Source organism: Plasmodium gonderi, assembly GCF_002157705.1.
Source record: "Plasmodium gonderi DNA, contig: Chr13, whole genome shotgun sequence".
NCBI lineage: Eukaryota > Apicomplexa > Aconoidasida > Haemosporida > Plasmodiidae > Plasmodium > Plasmodium gonderi.
Window position 1 is genome coordinate 2,152,090 of NW_021628938.1, and position 23,105 is coordinate 2,175,194.

Consider the following 23,105-nt stretch of genomic DNA (forward strand, 5'->3'; position numbering starts at 1 on the left):
ATAATAAAAATACCTATACACAAAAAATATATTTACATATATACCCTTTCTCACATGTTTGCATTCTTTATTTTTCTTCAAAAGAATAAACTCGATAAACGCCGTCTGTGTAGGTGTATATACAATACAATTACACAGGGAGAAGAAAAGAAAAGGAAAGGTGTAATTGTTGGGGTGTCCATGAAAAATCTTAAAGCGACTATGAATTGGGGTTCCCGAACTTAATTACCCTAAATCTGTATTTGTATATATGGACATATATATTATACAATTCCAACACATCCGCTCACGCCATTTATTTTTTTCCAAAATAAAAACTAGTTCTCCCTTTTAGCCCATTTGATCACAATATTTGATATACGGCATACTTTACTAATTATTGTTAACATGACTCCTTTATGCAATACATGAAGTTTGGGGAAAAAAAAACAAAAAATGAAGAAATTATATAAAGTATAAAGAGCATTTAATTGATTGGAATGAAGATGAACAAAAGAAGAAATTTGTGCATGCACAATTTAGTCTTTTGCCAATCTGATTAAGTCCCATGTAGCAGGTTCCCTGAAACGAATTTTTTTTTGTGGAGTCACTGATCAAGCAAAAACATTTCTCCTCCTATTGAAGTTGAGGATTTAATATCCTATTTTGTTAACATGTCAAATTACAACATTTGTTCAGCACTTGAACATTTGCATTTCCCCATATTGTTTACAAATAAAGGATTGTCCTTTAGTAATTTCACGAGGAAATGACAAAATATAAGCAATGAAAAAATATGTAAAGCAATATGGCTTGGGCTCATAAGCATATAAATGTGAAAAAATATATTGACGGATGACATGTTTTTTTTTTTTTTTTTTTTTTTCTTTTTAATCTTTGAGAAATAAAGATTAGTTCAAAATTTTTTTACTCTTTTGCGTCGTTTTTTCGTCACAATTCATAGTACCCGGAAATTTAAAAATTATCATTTCTGTTCATATATTATTATGCACATGTTTTTGTTCAAATTTTTGTTCGCATTAAGCTTGTACTTAAGTTTGCATTTAAGTTCACTTTCAAGTTGGCGTTCACTTTTTTGTTCAACATTTGTTCAAACACCTTTTCACATTTTTTCTCGTATTTTTATTTATCCTTTTCTTTTCTTTTCTTTTAATTTATTTATTTATTTTTTTTTTCCTGCGAATTCATCTTTTTTACGATGAAACTTATTTTTTCATAGAAAAAATAAGGCGCTTTCAAGAATACTTATGCTATTTTCATGTTACAAGCACAATTTATAAGTGCTCATATTATGTGTAAGTATACATGGCGTCTGTTCGTGCATAGCTTTGTCAGTTAGTCAATACTTTCGACAAAGGTGCGATCATTTAAAAAGGGCCAGCATATGAATACATTAATATACAATAGAAAAAGAAACAGAACATAAACGACTGTGTTTCTGTTTATTATTCCCAAGGTGCATTTTTTATTTTATTTTTTTTTTTATCACCCAAAGGCAACACAATACATGCGTATACATGAACCATTGTGTGAGCATGCGTGTGAGGACATACGAAGATCTGAACGAATGGAGGAAGATGGAATGTTTTTGCTAAAAGTATTTCCAAGTGCACACATGTTTGGCATGTTGAAATTGTAACATGCAGTACTGTGGTGAAGAGTGTACCTCGATGAGTCATTTCGTTTGTGTAGGTTCTTCCTACGACCTTTGACATAACAGATCCATCCATATGTGCATATAAGTAATTAAAGGGTTTATATAAATCACTGCATATTTTACTTGAGCACACAGGGAGACAAGCAGACACGCGCGGACAGACAGACACAGAGAGAGATAGGGACGCCCCTCACTTTATTTTTTCAATCCTGCAAAGGAAGTGGGGTTATACAAGATGAGCAACTATATCTGGAATAATACATATTCGCTGGAATTTTTGAGCGAAGATTTTTATGAACTAAATATCAGCACAAAGGACAATGTATACGAAATTGTGAGAAAAAGAAAAGATGACAATGAAGTAGAGAGTCTTAGCATTAACATAAGTAATCACATTTGCATGTTTGTTCAGTTGTTAGATAATTTGTTGGGGAAAATAAGTTACAATAATAGCACAATAAATGATACATTAAATTATAAAAAAGTTTCAGAAGTATTTCATTTTGTAAAAAATCAATTATATAATTGTGACTATAGTTTGTTTTTAAGAATATATTCTATCTACCACACGTACAATCATAGAAAAAATGGATACTTAGATGTAAACAATTTATATACATTTATTTTAGATATAATCAATAAAATTGAGAATTTAAATGAAAATAATTTTTTGATTTTACCTGGTGGGTTTTATTTACAGAAAGAAAAAATGTTAGTGAAAATTTTATATATAATACATAAAAAAAATAATATATACAGTTTCACAGTCTTAAATAATTCTGTGTATGGTATTCAATATCATCCATTTAAAATTGATGAGGTGGAAAACTTAGGAGTATTATTAAGAGATGTAACACTGTGTATAAGAAATATTAACAAAATTTTTTTAACAAATTCTCTATTTTGGTTATGTTTATATAGACTTTATATCTTTCCTAATCCTGATAATGTTGATATATTATATCAGGTATTATTGCCATATTTGAATAATTCTTTTTTAACAAACAATTGGAATTTGTCTAATAATAAAACGATTAAGGTGGCTCAGCAGGCAGATGAAAAAAATATATTCGATGGTATGAGTGGTAGTAGTCCTACAAGTAACAAGAAATTTTACCCATCTATGAACAAAATCAGTGGGGAAAAAAATGATGTTTCAAATTTTGATTATTATAATGATACATTCAATAAAATTGGGAACTTGTCTAATGCAAAAAAATTCCTTAACGATTCATATAACTATTCAGATAATTCAAATTTGAATATTAATAATGGCACAGTGGGAAATTTTAATAATTTCATCCATTCTGGTAATTTGATAAATTTTGACCAAGCAAGCAGTAGAACAAAGGATTTCCAGAACGAGAACAAAATTTACAAAAATGAAAATAGTACACATAAAAAATTGGACTATTTCAATTCGTTCGATTTTGATCAAAATGTGAATCATCAGGAATGGGATAACTTCGAATATAATGTCAATACCATGCACAATGATTCAATGAGTCCTCATTTGTATGATGAAAGATACTCTGATAAGAATGTTTTCTCAGATGGACGAGGAAATAAAAATACAAGAAGTGAAAATGATAAATATGGAGGTGGTATATATGTTAATATTTATAAAAATAAATTTACGTCCTTTTCTATGTGTTTATATTATTGCATAATTCATATGCTTAAAGTTTTGAATATACAAGAAGAGGATATTGAAGTTTTTAAAATTTTTCTTTACTATAGTATCATTTTGAAATTATGTGATGATTTGTTTGTATATGACAATGCAGAGAGAAACAGACAAGATAAGTCGAACCCTCGGTTCAACAAAATTGCAAAAGAAGATCAAGGAAATTACAGAAGTGATAAGATTGATACATTTTTTGATAATATGGAATATGGAAGTGGTAGTCCTGTTCCTTCTTCTCCTTTATTCGATAGTAACAATCACTTGAATGGAAATTACGACCAAAGGGGAGAGGGATATGTGTACACACAAAATGATTGTACCATTTCTCCAAATAGTACATTTGGACAAAATGAAATGAAAAAAAATGTAAATAAAATAGATCACACATTTTTTGTGTTTCTTGACATGAGTATAAGAAAATTGTGTGTTCTGTTTCACCTATATTTTTGTAAAATGAAAATGGGAATATATGAAAAAAGAAAAATGATAAAAAATGATATCCTGAATGAAATACTAAAAAAGGTTCTATTTGTAAAGCACATGTATAGTAAGATGGAATCGAAATTTTACGCACATGTAGCGTTAACCAGTGGTGGGGAATTAATCAGAAATAAAGATTATAAAAATAGTATTAAATTTCCCATGAATATATTGTTAGAAGAAGAGTTATACAAGAATTATCGAAAAATAGAAATAAGAAAGGATGTGAATATACCAATATCTTTTTACCTTTCGAAGAGAACAATTCAATGTTTTAATGACTTATACATAATAATATACCAAACGAATATTGTAACAAATATATTAATTAATCAGAAAAATTATATTAAACATTGTTATTTGTTGGCTTTTTCATTTATCTCGCATGTCCTTAATAATATATTACCATCTCCTAAACATTTTATTTATTTATCGAAATTTCAAAAATTGAAAAGATCTCTACAAATTAGTCTCTTTAACCAAATATATCACATGAATAATAATATCTATTTTATTTCCTGTTCCATTGTACAGAATAAGCAGATTGTTATGTACAAAATTATTAACTGCTCGATGCTTTTATTTCTGTACGATTTTTTGCTAAGAATACCTTGCGATGATGTCAATTCTCCTTTCTCTGTGCATTACAATGGATTTTCCACAGGGGAAAACAATTATTTTGTTTATCAAAGGGGTAGAAGCAGGAGGACTGATAAATTTGGTAGTGGAAATAGCAGCTTTAGTAATTGCAGTGAATCCATCTGTGGAAGACAATATGAAGGAGAAATTATGAAACAAGGGCAAAACAAAGGGAGAAATAGAAAAATAAGCCGATTCCAAATGATGAAACAGTTTTCTCGAAATATATTGGAAAATGAGAGTTATTCCTCTCTGGATGAGTACTTACATACAGGGATAGGAACGGAAATAAAACTGTCAGGATATTGTATAGATATATCAGCACTTGAATGTTTTAGTAAATATTTCCTCATTATTAATCCAAAGTTAAACATTATGAGATCAGATATTATTGAATACTTTTACAAAATTAATGAAAAAAAAATTAACAAAAATAGTCAACTCTTTTTATTTGAAAAAAGTGATGATATAAATACAAGTGAAATAGAAATATTAGAAAACATTAGCTTAGATTTAGGATTAGAAAGAAAAAAAAATAATATTATAGAATATTATTGTGGGGAAAATGCACTATTTAGACAGTTAATACCCGAATTTTATCACTTGCGTGATATGCTATTTTTATTTAAATCTTATATGTGTCCATATATTGACAAATTACCACCAGTGCGTAATTACAAATATGATGATATTAATTTGAAATTTACATATAAAAACAAATTAAATGTTACAGTTTTTAATCGAAAAATTGACATATGTGGCTATATGTGTCCGCCAAAAAATACAAAAATGAATTTTTTTTCATTCATTTATCAATTTATGCAATCTAATGAGAATAAGAAGAATAATTGCATTTTAACATATTCGAATCCGAATATGTATACAGATACTTACATTGAAAATGAATTAGACGTTTTGTATGTGAATGATTTGCCTTTTTTACATCCCTCTTTGGATTTACGAGACGTAGAAATTTTGCTTCAATATTTAACTGTTCCATATATTAGAATACCCCTAATTTTAGAATTTTTCTGTGATAAAAATCGAATTAAAAGCTTTGAATCCTTTGACATACAGCAGTTAATTCTATGTATTTTATTTGAACCATATACTTTTAAAAATAAATATAGAACTATAGAGGAAGATAATTTCATCCCAACCAAGGATAGAAATATCTTTGCTACAAAATATGGATTACTAATAAATGAGCTAATTATGAATCCCAAAAATGTCTTGTGTAGTATTTATTCTTTTTTGGAACTATTTTTCAGTTTTGACAAGGAGAATAGTAATAATGGTAGAGTTATTATGGTATTCATCATCATGATATGTACATATGTCAATTCTTACATAGGATTAATTGTAGAAACGAATAGAGAAATTCGAAGAAATTTGTGCAACATTGAAAATATATTAGCAAAGGAAGGATTGGTAAAGGGAGCGAACAATGGGAAACTCTCATCATCCAATACTAAGAAGCAGAAACCGGATGAGCTTAAGAAAACAAGGCAAAATAAGAAAAAGGAAAAAAAAAAAAAAAAAAAAAAAAAACTTCATCTTTTTAATAAGCTTAAGAAAAAATTAATAAAAAATGAATTGTATTGCTCTGATGAGGTATACGTAAATTTGGACACTTACTATAAGAAGATAAAAAGAAAATTAGAAGATGAGGTTATCGAAATTTTGTTAAAATATTCAAGATTATGTATTCAAAAGAATGATATAACGACATGTTGCATTTATCATGGATGTATTTTATTAATTTACAAAGACATTAAATTTCGAGAATTAAATAGGAATAATGTAAAGAATTTATTATCATCTATTTTTTTTATTCTTACTTATTACACGTTCAATGCTGAAACAAATTATGCTGATTTAAAAAACATATACGGCCTAGGTTCTCTATTTGTGAATACAAATGATGGTTTAAACAATGGGGCAATGGAATATACCCAAATGGTTAAGAAGAATGAACGAGGGGGACTTTTAGAAATATCTACGACTATTGGTAGCCACCTTAATGATACATTTTCACTTCTCATTAAGACCTTTTCGTTATGTGAATGTGATATATTTATTTCTATACATAAACATAGAAACATGCTTTTGAAATATTTGGAAAGAAACGAAATGGAGCGAAATATAATTTTTGAACATACCATTCACATTTGTGCATGCGTTCATGAAAATAACAAAAATGAGTATTCAAATAACGGAAGATTGAATAGGTATAATTCTAATATATTCCTTAACTTTCATTCCAATCAAAATATCATACGGAAATGGTTGCCAGCACATAAATTTAAGCATGTTGGAATATACACAATAGAAAATGTGGGGCATGAAAAGGGGAAACAGTCACTCAAAGAAAAGAATGAAGAGAATAATAATAATAAATGGAGAAGACGAAGGAGCAAAACAATCACATCCAATTATTTTTTTACCTCTACAGACTCATATGGCTCCACTGATTCCTTGGGTTCATCAACTTCCGTTGGTTCATCCTCTACTCCAGGTTTGTCTGATGAATCTTCATCCTTCATGTCATCCTATGACGATGAATTCACATCAACAGAAGATGACGAAGATGTAGAAGATTCAGAAGTAAACAGCCAATTGAGTAAAAAGGGTCTACTAGATGGAGTAGAAATAGAACAGAAAAATAATGCAGGAGACGTTGGGAATATTGAAAGAAAAGTGGAAAAATCCACATTTGATCAATGTTTAATTAGTATAAATAACAGTGGAGAAATAAATAAAGATAATTTTGAATGTAAAAGTACATTATCGATGGATCAGGAAAGCAGATGCATATTTGGACTCAAAAGTGAAATGAATCAAAATGAAGAAAAAAACTTATCAAGTAAGACAAAGACAAAAAAAAAAATCGAAGATATAGAAAATGAGTTAAAATATTTAAAATTAAAAATGAAAAAAAAAAAAAAAAGGAAGAAGAAGAAAAAAAAAAAAATAAAGATGATGGAAAAAAGACGAAGCAAATTCCTTTCCCACAAAAACGACAACAACATGAAAGATGGAATGATAACAAATCCATTACATGATACCGAATCGTTACATTCTAATTCGATAAATAATATTTTAAATTTCCCGTCCTTTTTTAAGAATGCTAGCAAAAATGTAAACAACAGTAGTGAAAAGAGAAAAATGAGAAGACAAAAAGCAAAAGCAAAGGCAAAGAGGGATAGTATCTTAAGCAATAACAAATATATTTCGTACATAAAAAGAATAATTAAAGAAAAGAACATTTTGATAAATTTACAATTATTTACATTTTCCTATAAGGATAATAATATTATTACTTTAAATGAGAATATAAAAAAATTTAAAAATTACAGAGATGTTTTTTTTTACAACAAGTATAATTATCAAACTAGTGATAAAAGCGAAAAAAAAAAAGCTCACAGTAGCAATAGAATGAAAAAAAATGTTAAAGTATTAATTACACAATCGTATCAAAACTTTTGTGCATTTAATATTATTGGTAAGAAGCATAATTTAGAGGTATGGAGGAACTCAAAAAAGATCAACTTAAAAAATTTAATGAGTTATCCATATGATAAGTCTAGAATTTTTTATATCAAAAATAATAATCTTCTAGGCAATATGAAATTTAGTAATAAGAAGACAGATTCAGCTAGTGCTGAGAATGATAATTTTGAAAATTACAACATGACCACTTTTTACAATTTCCTTTCGAGTGAAGTAAAAACGGGTGTACTATACGAGCAGGAAAATAATGATGTGTACGTCCGTATCATATGGAAATACAAAATTAATGAAATAAAAAAAACAGATGGGGATAATTCTAGAAGTATTCGAATAAGTGCAGAGGATGGAAAGAGTAAAGATAATTCCATAGGAGTTAATGATCAATATGGGACAAGAAAGGATAAAGAATTTTTCGAACTCAAGTCGTTTAACATAAACTACGAGACGCAAAATATAGAGGGGTTGTTCAATTTTAAATATGAGGAGAATCAGTACGATAGTAGCTTAATCAATAGCACAGAAGAGTCATCCTTTAGTGATACCACAAATATTATTTCGAATGAATGTACCCAGGAATGTAATAATAATCGTGATAACGCATATAATGCATATAATTCATATAATGCAGATAATGCAGAGAAGGAACTGACAAAATCAGTTTCAAGCAGCAGTACTGGAGCGTGCATTAGTACATCATCCACGAATGATTCCATTGTAGAAGATGGAAATATTTCCAGCTATGATTTAGAAAATGAGTTGAAGTATCATAATAAGGGTCAAATGAGTGGGAGAATAAAAAACGAAATTTATGAAAAGACAAGGGATAAAAATTCAATGGATAGAAATTCAAGGGGGGTAGGTAATCTAAAAAGTAGTGTCAAAAATTTAGATACAAGAAAGGAGAAGGAAGAAAAGAAGAAGAAAAAAAATAAAAAAGAAAACGATACGAATGTAGGAAAAGGAAGCCAAGAAAATGAAGAAGAATATGGACTTCGAGAAATAATATACAGAAAAGATATGAATTGTATATACATTTATAACATATATTTTAAATTGAATAGATTTATAAAAAAGCTATACTACTGTAGTGATGTGAAAAAAATTTATTTCTCTACAAGTATAAATAGATGCAAAAATTTATTTTACCATTTTGAAAATAATAATGTTCGTCTTTGTTATTATAACAGCAAGGAAACGTACGATAAATACAGTGTCAGCATATCTAGAAATCTATACAACAATATCCATGCGCAGACTTACTTGAATCCTGAACATTTATCCACATTTTTACCGAATATTTTGTTACAGTATTACAGTTTCTGGTACAACGCTGATGGTACTGTAATAGGAGAGATAAAGAGTTCGAAAAAAAATCGAAAAAACAGAAATTCTATCATATACATTAGACTATTTGAGGAGGATGAGGAAGCGGATGATGATGACATTACCTCCATAAACAGGAGTGATATTAATCCAGGTTCATATGATATGATTTCAAACGAACAGAAGGATAAAAAAAACAAATGTTTTAATTTTATGAAGAATGGATTGATACTTCCTAAAAGGGAGAAAAAATCTTCGTGCGGTATGCGTCATTATAGTATTGTGCAAAAATTGCAAATTTTTAATACACCAAAGAATTCGAGTAAAATTACTTCCTTAAGAGTAAATAATGATTACAGGGCTATGACACTTATTAATATTTTGAGCTATGAAAATAATGAAGTGTTTAAAGATTTTTATAATATATTGATGAAGTTTGATCATATAACATATTTACTAATTTATTCGTTAAATTTGCCATCCCTTTTTGGATGTACTAATAATAAGACCATCGATATGACTGATGTTCCCATATCCGTTGACTTGATTGAAATACCAAGATTAAATTTAACATTACGGAGGGATAATGTAGATATAAAAATGAATTCAAACGAAAGAGAAGAGAATAATGAGAACCATGGAATGTGTGCAAATACAAATATAACAACTTCAAGTAATACGACGTCGAAGAAGAATACATGTAAGTACCATTTTGAGGAATTAAATATGTATTTGTACAATGGGAGCCTTCAAAAATATACATATATTTACAACGTAATAAAAAAAATGAATAACACTGTTTTATTGCAGAATAGTAAAAACGACTTGTTCTTTTTGGTCTCCCTTTTGAACAAACCATTTTTTTTGAACATTGCAAATTTGTATAAAGAATTTAATAAAAAAAATATACATTTATGTACCTTATTAGAGAAACATATAAATGTACTTCTCAAGAATTATATGTATGTAAGTATTTATTACCACAATTTTAATATAAATATGAATGTTAATAAGAATGTGGATATGTTTAACCAAAATGCAGAAACGGATACAGCATCTAATTTGCAATACATCGTTTTGTCTATTCATAGCTCGAAATTGTTCATAAATTTTCGTAATATTTATAGCTGCTTCTTTTTTATTGTATACAAATATATAAATAAAGAACATGAGCAGGTAATTGAATATTGTAATAATTTAAGTATATGTAAAAACGATATTAAAGAAATAAAATATCTTTTAAACATTTTAAATTATTGTGATTCCAGTATATATGCAGATGTAGATTCATGTGCATGTAGACTCAAAATATTCATAACCTTGTCAAAACAAATCAAAATTATATTGCAAAAGAAGAGGCACAGAATGAGTTCTAGGAAAGGGACATGGAATTCGGATCAGTACTACAACATATTTCATTATGTAAAATCTTTATGGAATTTTGATAAATCAGGACCGAACGATAATAATTCTTCTAGTGACAATGAACCATATAACACTTGTATTGATAATAATAATAATAGCTATTTTACCACAAGTAGAAGTGGAAATAAGAATAAAACAATTAGTGGAAATATAATATCTAGCAGAAGGGACAATCGAAATGGAAAAAGGAAAAATCAATTGAATGATACAAGGAATCATAATTCTGACACTTCAAGCTTTTTTGGTGCATCGGATAATTCGTCTTCATGTGATAGTAATTATTTATCATCAGAAAAAGAAAACAAAAAGAAAGAATTGAATGCTCAGGAAAAAATTATTGATGGAGAAGAAGATGACGACATGAATAGTAAAAAAAAATATATGAAGAAAAGTATGGATATGAATAAAATAAAGGGTGGAAGAAGAACGGATGGTAGTGGTAAGACAGGAGAAAATCAAAATTATGGAAGTCGAAAAAACAATCAGGATGATGAAAATAATACTTATTATGAGGATAATTCAAATATGAATATTTACATTTATTGGGACATAATTAAAGATATGATATTTTATATTAATAATCTGATTTACATTAAAGCCAAATGCAAATTAACAATCGATGAAGAAATTTTTCTATACCAAAATTGTAACATCAACATACATAAATACAAGTTGATCTATAACAGGTATATTATTCTTAACAGCATCATAGAATCAAAGCTGACATCGGACAATTGTAATCCCTTATTTTTTTACAACATTTTGAGGAAGAAACAACTGGAAAATCAAGCCAAAATGAAGAAATATCAAATACAGTATAGGAAGAAAAGCAAAATTGACACTTTGCACCCAGATAAAAAATTGGAGAATCATTTAGGATCAGCATCCATAAATGTACATATGCGAAATAATTATAACGCGACGATGATGAAATGTGATCCCTCTATGGACAGTGGAATAAATTTTGAAAATATAAAGAGCAATTTTGAATCACTGAAAAATTGTCTTAATGGGAAGAAGGAAAAAGAAACAAGAGGAAATAATCTACTTGTTTCGATTAACGTCCCTAAGGTGGAATCAGTAAAATATATTAACAATATTGATGAAAATATATTTATGAATATAAATCTTTATGACAATATAGGAAATATAATTAACAATATGAGTTACAAAAAGGTAGATGATAAAAATAATGTGGAGGCATTAAACTACTTGAATACATTAATAAACTCTTTGGGTATACAGAATTTTTTTATTATCTATAATTTTTTTATTAACAATTTAAATATAAAAATTGTAAAAGGGGAGAACACATTTCTGTATGCCAATCTGTTATCAAGGTTTTTGTATTTTTACAATTATAATATAAGCCATTATAGTAAAATTATATACATATTTATTTTCATTATTAATCATCAAGAAATTGTTAATATGCTTCCCAAGATTGATGATCAGAAAATGAAAAAAAATTATTTAAATTTTTTCAAAACGAATGATTCTGTTTTTAATTTCTTTAATGACATTTTCAAATTCGTTCAAAATTTTCAAAAAGAAAAAAAAAAAAAAATTAAAAAGAACATTCTACCTTTGGAAGTAGACAATAACATTACTATTTCCATTTCAGATGTAATTAAATATCGTCTCATTATTAACATAAACGTCAATGATTACATGTGTGAAAAGAGGATTATATACCCCTTTGATGTTAAACCTAATGTGCATGTTGGATTTGAGTTACTCAATGAGTTGTGTTTTACTCCATTTAAGAAGTTGTATAAATATTTGAGAAGAGTTAAGCGAGATTGTGAACCAAACATTAGCAATAATAATATATTTCCTATAGAAATGAACACACAGAATTCTAAAACAAGTAATAATAACGAATTAACAGAATGGAATGGATCGAATGTGCTAGATCACCATGAGGGGAGGTTGAACAACATAACAAAGAAAAGAAAAAATATGCTAAATTTTGATTTTGAAGAAAATAATGTATCATGTCAGAACACCTATTCTAAGACGTTTATACAAAATATGAAAAATGATTACAAGGCCTACTTAGATTATGAAAGGAAAAAGGTTGAATATGAATTTATCGGGTTCAGCGCAGAAGAAATTAAGATGACCTTTAGCAATATTAAAAAGTTGAAGGAATACGTGAATATGTTTGTAAATATTAAGGACATACTGCTCGAAATATTTATTGGAGATAACAAATTGCTTGAGTGTATAAATGAGTTCATAGATGATACAGGTAATATACTGAATAATGCAACGAATGCAATGAACGGTGCAGAAGACCAAAGTAGAGAAGAGGGAAATGTCGCAAATAAGATATCTCTTGAAACTGAGAATACACCATGGAATGATGATCTTGTGGATATAGACATGCAGAGTGGCCATACGCAGAATGGTCATGCACAGAATGGCCATATGCAGAATGGTCATATGAAGGGTGACGATCACGATGCTGCTGATAAAGACAAAACGATTATCCACTTTTTGTACAAATTCGGAGTATTAGGAAAAGCAGAAAAGGAAATTAATTTAAAAATTTTGATTAGCTGCTTCATGTCGAAGTATGCATATGAATATTTAACACTGATAAACCCGAATCTGAAAAAAGAAAACGCCAAAAAATTTATTAACGTAGTTTTGCTTTACATGTTAATAATGAACAGAAAGATATTTTTACACGAGTGTATCAGCAACGTGATAAACATTTTGAACATCTTCAAGGTATACAATTTGAAGTTGAAGTTTTTGAAGCAGAAGGAAAAAAATTTAAAAACTGTGGTATCTACAGATAATAAATGTACGAATGAAAACACGGGTGAAAATGATAGCAAAAAAAAACACTCAAGCAAATTATTAATCAAACTTATTAACAAACAAAAGAAAGTTATAAACAAAGCAATTAACACAATCCAATTGGGAACTAAAACTTTAACACAGTTAACACTGACTGAGAGACATTACTTTTCAATGAGAAATAAATCTACGCATCGAAAAATTGCGCAGAAAATTTTGGATCACAATTCGGATTCTTCCGATGTATCCACTTGCTATTTCTCGAGTGATCAGAACGAGGAAGGACACACACTTCTTCCCACAAGGGGCATCCAAAAAGAAGAAAGAAAGGAAGAACATAATATAAATATGAACAGTTCATGTGCTAAACTGGATCCATTCTTATTACATTTTGGTGAGGAAAATAGTGTTCCTGATAAGAAACAAAAGGGGAACAAAAGAAATAATGTAGAAAGTACCAATTGTTACTACACGTACGATCCGAGATTGTTAATTTTTGAATACACGAATAATTTAATTATAAGAAAAAAACAAGTAAAAATGATAAAAAAATTAAAAAGAGATTTTATAAAAAAAAAAAAGCAGTACTGTTATCAAATAATTATGGGAGGTGGGAAAACAACTGTTCTGTCTCCATTGTATTTTTTAATTTTCTCCAACTATTTTTTAGTATTTAATATGTGTCCCCAGCCGTTAATTCATTTCACAATTAACACATTCCGATCAAGATTTTCTTCCATAATAAAGAAGAATATATACTATTTTAATTTCAGTCGATATGATAATATTACTACAGATTTATACATAAGTTTATGTAGTGCCTTGGAGAATAAATACATTTTAGTCACGAGTCCCACATGCATCAAATCTTTATTTTTGAAATTGATTAACACAATTCAAGAATTAAATAATATGAAAACATTCGACGTGATTAAGCATAAGGCCAAAACACACATTACGGATGCTTTGACAAAGTTTTTAGGATTTCAAAATGATGTAAATTCAATAAATAATACTAGTTCTGGTGGATTCAGAATAACAAGTAGTGCTACATCTGGAAATCTAGTAAAGCCAGGGCATGTGCCTGCACCTAGTGATTATAACACGCTAAAAAAACAGCTGGATTTGTCTGTAAGAATATTAGATATATTAAACAAAAGCATTTTATTAATTGACGAAATAGATAATGTTTTGCATCCCCTGAAAAGTGAGTTACATTGGCCCTATGGCATAAACAGAGATATAGACCTTGTGAACGTGGTGAGAAATTTTACTGATGTGTTTACGAACAATCCATATTTGAAATTTCTGTACGATGGAAAAAATGAAGATGTGGATATTAGAAACGTTAAAATTCCTGTTGCAAATAGGAAAGATGTAAGCACCAGTCTACTTAACCATATTAGACAACTGAGGGAGGAAGAGCAGCAACATATGAATGCACAAAAACTGGTACATTTGCGTATAAATTCTGAGGATGATGAAATAAGGAAAAAGGGAGAAATACAAGTTACAAATTATGGAATTATCTCAAGTATGAACAATTGTAATGTAGACATTGGTCGTCATGACAACAAAGTTAGAATTAAAAATGGAATGGGAAATAATTTTAATTCCACTTTGTCAACACAATTGTATAGGAAAGAAGAAATTGCTGAATATGGGGTGAATGGGCCCCATAATGTGTTGAGAAATATGAATTCTGGTTTTGGAGGATTCGATAGAAATGTAACAGGAAAGCATGGATCTGTGAGGGTGTCAAATAAGATAGAAGAAACTGGTTCATCATATTCATACATAGATTTAACCCTATTCAGATACAAATTAAGTTGGGTTTTGATAGATTTTTTTTTCTATCCTGTTTGCAAAAAATTGACAATACCGATGAATATTATTTTCAACACGAACACAGAATATATAGACGATTTGTTGAATACTTTTAATAAAGAGATAGAGAAAGGGGTGGAAAATCATGATATTTCCATGATTCCCCATTTTCACATAATAAATTATAAATGGTATGATAATATTATTTGGATTATAGCTCGATATGTTTACTACTTTATATTATCTTACAAGATAATTGGGATATCTCAAAAGGTGATAGAATCCTATCTATGTATTCCATTATGTATAGGATACAACGATATTAATGTAAAAAATAGATGCAAAGAAAATAATTTTAGCACTTCAACCATAAGAAGATTATTAAATATAAGAAAAGTAACAAATAAAAATTCTTGTGTCGACGCAAGCAATATGAAGAATGAAGATTTATATGTATTATCTAGTGATTATCATTTTAAAATATTTGAACAAATAAATGAATTGGATTACATTATTTGTAAAATTTTAAATTTATGCCGTCTATATATTAATGGTATATTACCTTTCGTTTTTTCAAAAATAAATACAGTGCACTATGGTATCCTTTCAGCTGATCAGATCAATAGGTGCCAAATGATAATGAGTAAGAGTAGGTACTTTTTGGCTATTCCATATATAGGCAAAGATACTCCATCTGGAATGTCTGAATATACAAATGTTGATGTTGTTGTTTCATTAACTATTTTGTCGTATCGATACCAAGGGATGAGATATTTTGATTTTATTCTTAGCATGAAAAATATTTTGTATAACTATTCTTTGGAAAAGGATTATGAACATGTTCATAGCGATTCATCCGATGGGGAATCGCCCACTGGAAATTCATCCGAAAGTGAATCCGTGGGTCGAAATTCTTCTCCTTCATCTTATTTGGAAAGCAGAATTCGATCTACTTTTGACGAAAGTGGTGAGGGAAGCCGTGATGAAGTAGGCTGTGATGAATTAAGCAGTGATGAAGTAAGTAGTGATGAAGTAAGCAGTAATGAAGTAAGCAATGATGAATTAAACAGTGATGAGGAATATAGGAATGGTGACTCTCGTAAGAAATGCCATTTCCGTGAGAAGGGCAATTCGTATGGGAGTCATAATACGAGTAATGCCACGTATTCAACCATGAGCAACTCAGAAAGTGAAAGTTGTGTTCAGAGCAACAGTTTGATTAAAACGGAAAAATCATATATTGATGAAGTGAGTGGTAAAAGGAACGATGTGATAAAGAATCACAAGGGGAGGAAATCACATGTTAAGGAGAAGAAGAAGAATAAAAAAAAAAAAAAAAATGATTCAGAATCTGCTAATCGAGCCAATCGTGTGAAGGAAGAGAGCTCGCAACTTAATAATGCTGAAGTGGAGAAGAAGAGAAAATCGCCCCAAAGAAGTCAACGGGGTAAATCGAAGGGATGGAAATCGTTTTCAAATTTGGATAGTGGGAAAAAAAAAAAAAAGGATAAAGGAAGAGATGGTCATAATGAGGTAAGTAGACATCCAGATGAGAGCAAACAAAGCCCAAAACAAAGGAAGAAAGAGTTAAAGAACATGTACCAACTGTATAGAGAAATCATCGAAACCAGTGGAGCCAAAATAAGGAAAAGGAAGAAAGACATTAACAACACGAATTTTTTCATATATGACAATAATATAAAAAGGAGGAGAGAATCGAATCAAAAAACGAAGTTAGGGAAAAAGTACGTAGATAATATAGACAGAATAGCTTTAAACGATAAAGAGTTACTATACGATTTGTACAATTTGACAAAAAAGAACCCATTACTAATTAGCTATTTTTTATTGGGCATCATTTTGAACAAGTATATAAAACATACAGAAAAACAACTGTCGTCCAATTCACAAGACCTAACAAATAATGTTCTATTCAAGTATGTTGTAGGTTATAGTGGTACCAGTAATGATATATTGCCTGAAGAGATTCACAAATGTAAATATGAAAAAAGAACGATAGGCTCAATACTTAACATTATTAACGATCCTGAAATTGTGAATTTTATTTTCCTACCATCGCAAATTGCCCCCATTGATATTTTAAGAAGTTTAGCATTTTCAAAAATCAAATTTAATAGTCTAATCGATACGGGTTACCTAATTAATAATATTTCTCCCAAGAAAGTTGCATATTATATTTTACAATTCTTAGATTATATCGATTGTTGTGTATACATCGACAATGGAAAGCACATGTGCATGCTACCCCTGGAGAGAAGAAGAAGAGAAAGAAGACGAAGCGGGAGACAAAGTAAGAATAGAGATACATCGTATGTGAAGGATGTAACAAAGCACAATCTTAATGCACCAAGGGGTAATGATCATGTGATGCATTCCACAAAAGTGAAGGGGGACTTAACGTACGTCAACGAGATGTATACAAGTGCATTTGATGGACAGAAATGTAATAAGAATTCTAAATTGATAAATAACAAAACCAGAATGCATGAACAGATGGAAAAAAAGAAAAAAAAAAAAAAAAAAAAAAAAGGAAGTAATAAGCAGAAGAGCAACAGAATAGATAATAATCTTCATCTTAATGTTGAAATTATTCCATTGCAAGATTGTTATGTCCCAATTAAGAAAAGATTTATTTATTTTGATCATATCAACACATTTGGGCAGGATATAAAACAGTATATAAATGCAAACAGCTTAGTTACTGTAAATATAGGAAATGATATTTCATCCTTCAGTCAAGGAGTTTTTCGATTGAGATCGATAGGTATGAACCAGAAAATATTTTTCCTTATTCCCATGTGTCTAGTTAAATTGATGAATATAAATACCAATTTATTTAAGGACGTTATTTTGATGAAAAGAAATGGACATAATGGAAATTCTTTTCGCAAGTGTCCTGATCAATGGGGTAGGAAATATGAAAACATCTCGAGATACAATTGTAAGCTAATTTTGAAGAACTTTTCAGAAAAAAAAAAGCCAATTCTTCATGAATGTAATAAGAACTACAGTGAAGATAGTGAAGATAGCAAAGATAGTGAAGATAGCAAAGATAGTGAAGATAGCAAAGATAGTGAAGATAGCGAAGGTAGAGAAGGTAGCAAAGGTAGAGAAAAAGAATCTGAAAACGATACGAAAGGAGTGTCCCACATCACCAGTACCACAGGTGGTGAATGTGAAGAGATTGGAAGAGGAGATGTTAGTCCACTCCAGAATGGAGAAAATATTCCCAATATTAATAGGCATAATCTGGATGAAAAAGTACATGTGAAAAATCTTAGTACAGATCTCATTAATGAAGAGGAAGAGAAGAATTCTCCATATTTACTCAATCCCAGGGAAGAATGTATGTTTGTTATTGATTGTTATAATAGTATCCATTTGAATGAAAAAGAAAAAGAGAATGTTTTAAAAGAATTAACATACTATCTAATACTAAACAATATTAACAACAATATAAAACAGTGTGAATTGTTGTGTGTGCACGGAATAGTTAATATTATTAAGAGGAAGAGTATTAAGATGCTGATTGATAATTACATAAACATAGGGGTACTAAATTATAGAGATTATTTAGGTATATTTAATACAAGCATCGATTTTGACATACAAACGCAAGTACCATCGAAGAGCAGCTCATTATTATGTATAGTTCAACTTATTGAAAAGTTTCAAAATATATTCACGAAAGAAGATGAATTGTTTTTGCAAGACATTATATATCGATACTTTTGTTTACACTATGATATTTCTAATAAAACTATTCTAATGTATTTTGATGCTTTTTTTCCCCGAAAAGATTTTATGAAAATGAATTTGCCACAAATAATTTTAGATTTGTTTGAAAAATTGAAGAAAATAAAAAAAGATAATTCCATTTTGTCATATAAAAAGTGTTTCGCGAGGAGGAACACCAATAATGAATACAATGCAGAGGATGACAATTCGATAGACAACCATTTGTTCAGTTTGGAAAATGAACAAGAAAAGGAAAAAGAAAAGGAAAAAGAGAAAGAAAAAGAGAAAGAAAAAGAAAAAGAAAAGGAAAAAGAAAAAGAAGAAGAAAAAATTACTGAAGATCAAAAGAAAAAAAATGTTAAATGTAAAAAAGATGAATATAAATTGTATAGGTGGACCATGGATGATATTAATTCAGATTTATTTGGAGTAAAGAAAAAAAGAGGAGGAGATCAAATAAAGCAAAATGGAAATAATAATCCCTTATCATTTATTAATAACAAGATTTCAGAAATTTCTCAAATGAGAAATAATGATCCTCTGTTTGTTCCTCTGAATAAAATAGCAGTGAATGATATATATATGAATTTTCCTTCCTATGTGTATGTTTCTAAAAATTTTATAAACTCAGATTCGATTAACACGAAAAAGGTGAAGAAGCTAATGAATGTATTGGTTGTTATCGAATGTGTGCATAATGCAGAGGAACAAGTTACACCCCTTAATGAACAGATGCATAACAATTATGATGAATATGCAGAAAAAGAAATTTTACAGAATTTATGGAATATATTAAAGGAAGATAATATACAAGAAATATTAAACATATTAGATATTAATCCTTTTAAATATTCATACGATTTAGCAAAAGTTATGGTTGATCATATTCAGAAAAATAGATTTGACAATACCAATTTTGATAGCTTCCTTTCCTTATTAAATAGTATGGAATTATACTTTAGTAGTAAAAATAAAAAGTATATTATTATAAGCTTGCAGGAAGCAGAAACCTTGCGATATTACATTCATAAGAAGTATTGTAGGCAAAAAATTATCAATGCCCAATCCATGAAATATTCAGATAATTTATTCAATGTTTATAACTTCAATAACACATCTAGGAGGACAAAAAATGACACACAAATGAGAAGTGAAAATATGCAAAACGGAAAAAATTCCACAAGTGCTGGAAATAGAAATGATAATTTGAACAAAATATACACAAATGAAAGTATGCACATGGGGGAGAAAAGCACGAGTTTACTTTCACATGATTCTTTCTATAATAACGAACATAGTGATCCTAAAAATATCAACCTTATTGATACCATGAGTGGAGGAAAGAATAAGGATAAGCAAACAGGAGAAACTCCTGGTTTTGACAAGGAAATAGAAAATTTTATAGAGGAAGAAATATATGAAGACAAATTAATAAGCGACGGATGGGGATTAAACAATAACTTTTCTAGCATAGCTTTAGAAGAAGGTGATGAAGAACATGATATGGACAAATTTTTTACGAATGACATGAACAAAGGTATTATTGAAAGGAGACCTAATATAAATAATATGAACAGCTGGATGAACAAAAATGAGCAATGTAAAAAGGATGAGATAAATTTAGATTTGCTAAACATATATGAGAAGGAAAAAGTGAAGGAAGGAAATTTATTCTCAGAGGTACACATAAATTTGTATAATTACCATTTCTGGTTTACTCCTATTGAAATTACGGATAGAAATAATTTGAGGAAATATTTGTCCAGGCAAATACAAATAGTATACAGTGTATGTAAATTTTTTAATTCAGATAGAAAATTTATTGATGCTCATGTGAATTTATTATTACAGTATTTGAATTTTAATTCTCCAAAACATCGATATACCTATTTTAATGAATTATATTTATTGAGACGAATTATGAAAGAACATTTAAACAAGAATTATAACAAAAGTACGGAAAAAAAAAATCTTCTCATAAAAAAAAATATCGAATTAGAAATGATGGAAAAGAAATTATTTGAAGGAAATGGAGATATATATGCTTTTAAAATAATGCAGCAAACAGTTAGACAAAGTTTAAGAATAAAACAATTAACGTTACAAGAAATTTTTGATAAAGATGATTTAGATTATATCTGTAGTAAACAAGATATTAGTATTCTTTTTGATTTTTTAAATATACATGACAAAAAATTTGTTAATGTTCTGTTTGATATTTTGGGTTCTACCATTTCTTTGCAAGAATTATGTTTCACTCTGAACCCAGTGGAAAATATTAAAAAATCCGAATTTCAGGACTTATATATAAATGACAGGAAAAAATATGCTGATGACTTTCTAAAAGAAGTTGAAAAATACCTTAAAATTTTTAAGTTCACGGTAACAGATCACACGTATTTTAAGTTAATATGGTCAGGAAAAATTTCCAACCAGAGAATTGTTCAGGAAGTTATAGAAAATAGAGAACTGGGTACAGAGGAAAGTGCAAAAAGGAAGACGACATTTCAGGATGGTAGTATATACAACGATTATGTTATGGCTGGTTCTTTGGGCAATAATCTTTTGGGAAATTCATTGACTGGGCCATCTGGAGGCATCCAGAGTAGTAGTTGTATCAGGACCCCCCTGAATGATAGAGATATAAACCATAAATCAGGAACGAATGGTTTACTAAATGATATTTTTGGATTTAATAATTCGCAAAGAAATGAACAGGATCCCATTTATGTAGAACACATGAACCATCCAGTGAGTAATTCAGAACAGTTTTACATCTACGAGGCAGAAAATATAGATCCCAAGGATAGAGGAATGATGAGTAAAAATAAACATAAAATTCTGTTTGGTCATTATGCATCAAATAAGGTTACGGATAATAATTTTCGCATACTTGAAATGACAGATATATCAATCAATAGTATGTATACAAGTGCCTCAGCTCAGGAAATTCTAAATTTATTATTTCCACATCCAAAAAAATACTTGTTATTATGGCATGAAGATTATTCAATAAAGAGTGTCGATGAATGTCTGCATATATGGAAGCCTGTCCTGTCGTCTTCCCATTTTTCAGGAACAACATTCTTAGGTTTTGTGGCAACAGTTGGTCCACAGCAACCCCCATTAAATAAAATCAGAGCCTTGCCAAAATCCTTAGTCAAAATTGTTCAAAATAAAAAATTCTCAACCTTTTACTCGGACAACAGCTTCTCCATTGACAACTCGGGCTTGTTCAACTCGCTTAACATTCACTTTTTCAGTAAGTCTCGAGGGCAGCAGTTATGGCAGCTATTGTGTCTATGGGGGCTATAACGTCTATAGTTACTACAGCCATTATAACCACCTTTGCATTAACACGTTGACCAAACAAATGATAGTCACTAGTTTGTTCCCCTTGCATCTTTATTTCCCCATCTACTGCAAACACACATTTTTACCTTTTTAACCCACTTCTTAGATGGCCTGGATGTTAATAACTACGAAGAATTTCTCTTCAGGAATTTCTCCCTTAATATTGTTGCCAAAATTAAAAAAATCAAATCTGTAAATGAGGATATTTTTAATTTATGGGGAGAAAAAAAAGCGCAGGAACCTGAGGAAGATGACGACCCCACCTCTGAGTGGGAAATTATTCCCCAATGTTCATAGTTCATCCTTAAAAAAGAATTAAAGAAAAATTATTCATATTTTTTCTGCACAGTGAATAAATAATTTTACCTACATGCTTATATATATATATATATATATATATATATATATATATATAACCCTCTTATATCGTTTGTCTTAAGGGAAAATCGTTGTTACATTTTCATGTCCATATTACATCAGAAAAACAAAAAACAAAAAACATTAACATATATTGTGCAGTATTTGTGTAGACATATATACTAACACATTTTGTCCCCTGAATGTTGGTGTTACATTTTTAAAGAAACCTCGATATTAGTGATATTTTAAAATTATTATCTCCAAAAAAAA

At 29.1% G+C, this 23,105-nt stretch overlaps 1 protein-coding gene across 1 annotated transcript; it reads left to right on the forward strand.

Moving 5' to 3' along the window:
- Nucleotides 1–1,892: 1,892 nt before the first annotated feature.
- On the forward strand, nt 1,893–22,772 carry PGO_134020 (hypothetical protein, conserved; the record flags this gene model as incomplete). Its single annotated transcript, XM_028689918.1, has 2 exons — nt 1,893–22,383; nt 22,582–22,772. 2 exons carry the CDS (start codon nt 1,893–1,895, stop codon nt 22,770–22,772), a joined length of 20,682 nt encoding a protein of 6,893 aa, XP_028545719.1.
- Between the last annotated feature and the right edge of the window lie 333 nt (nt 22,773–23,105).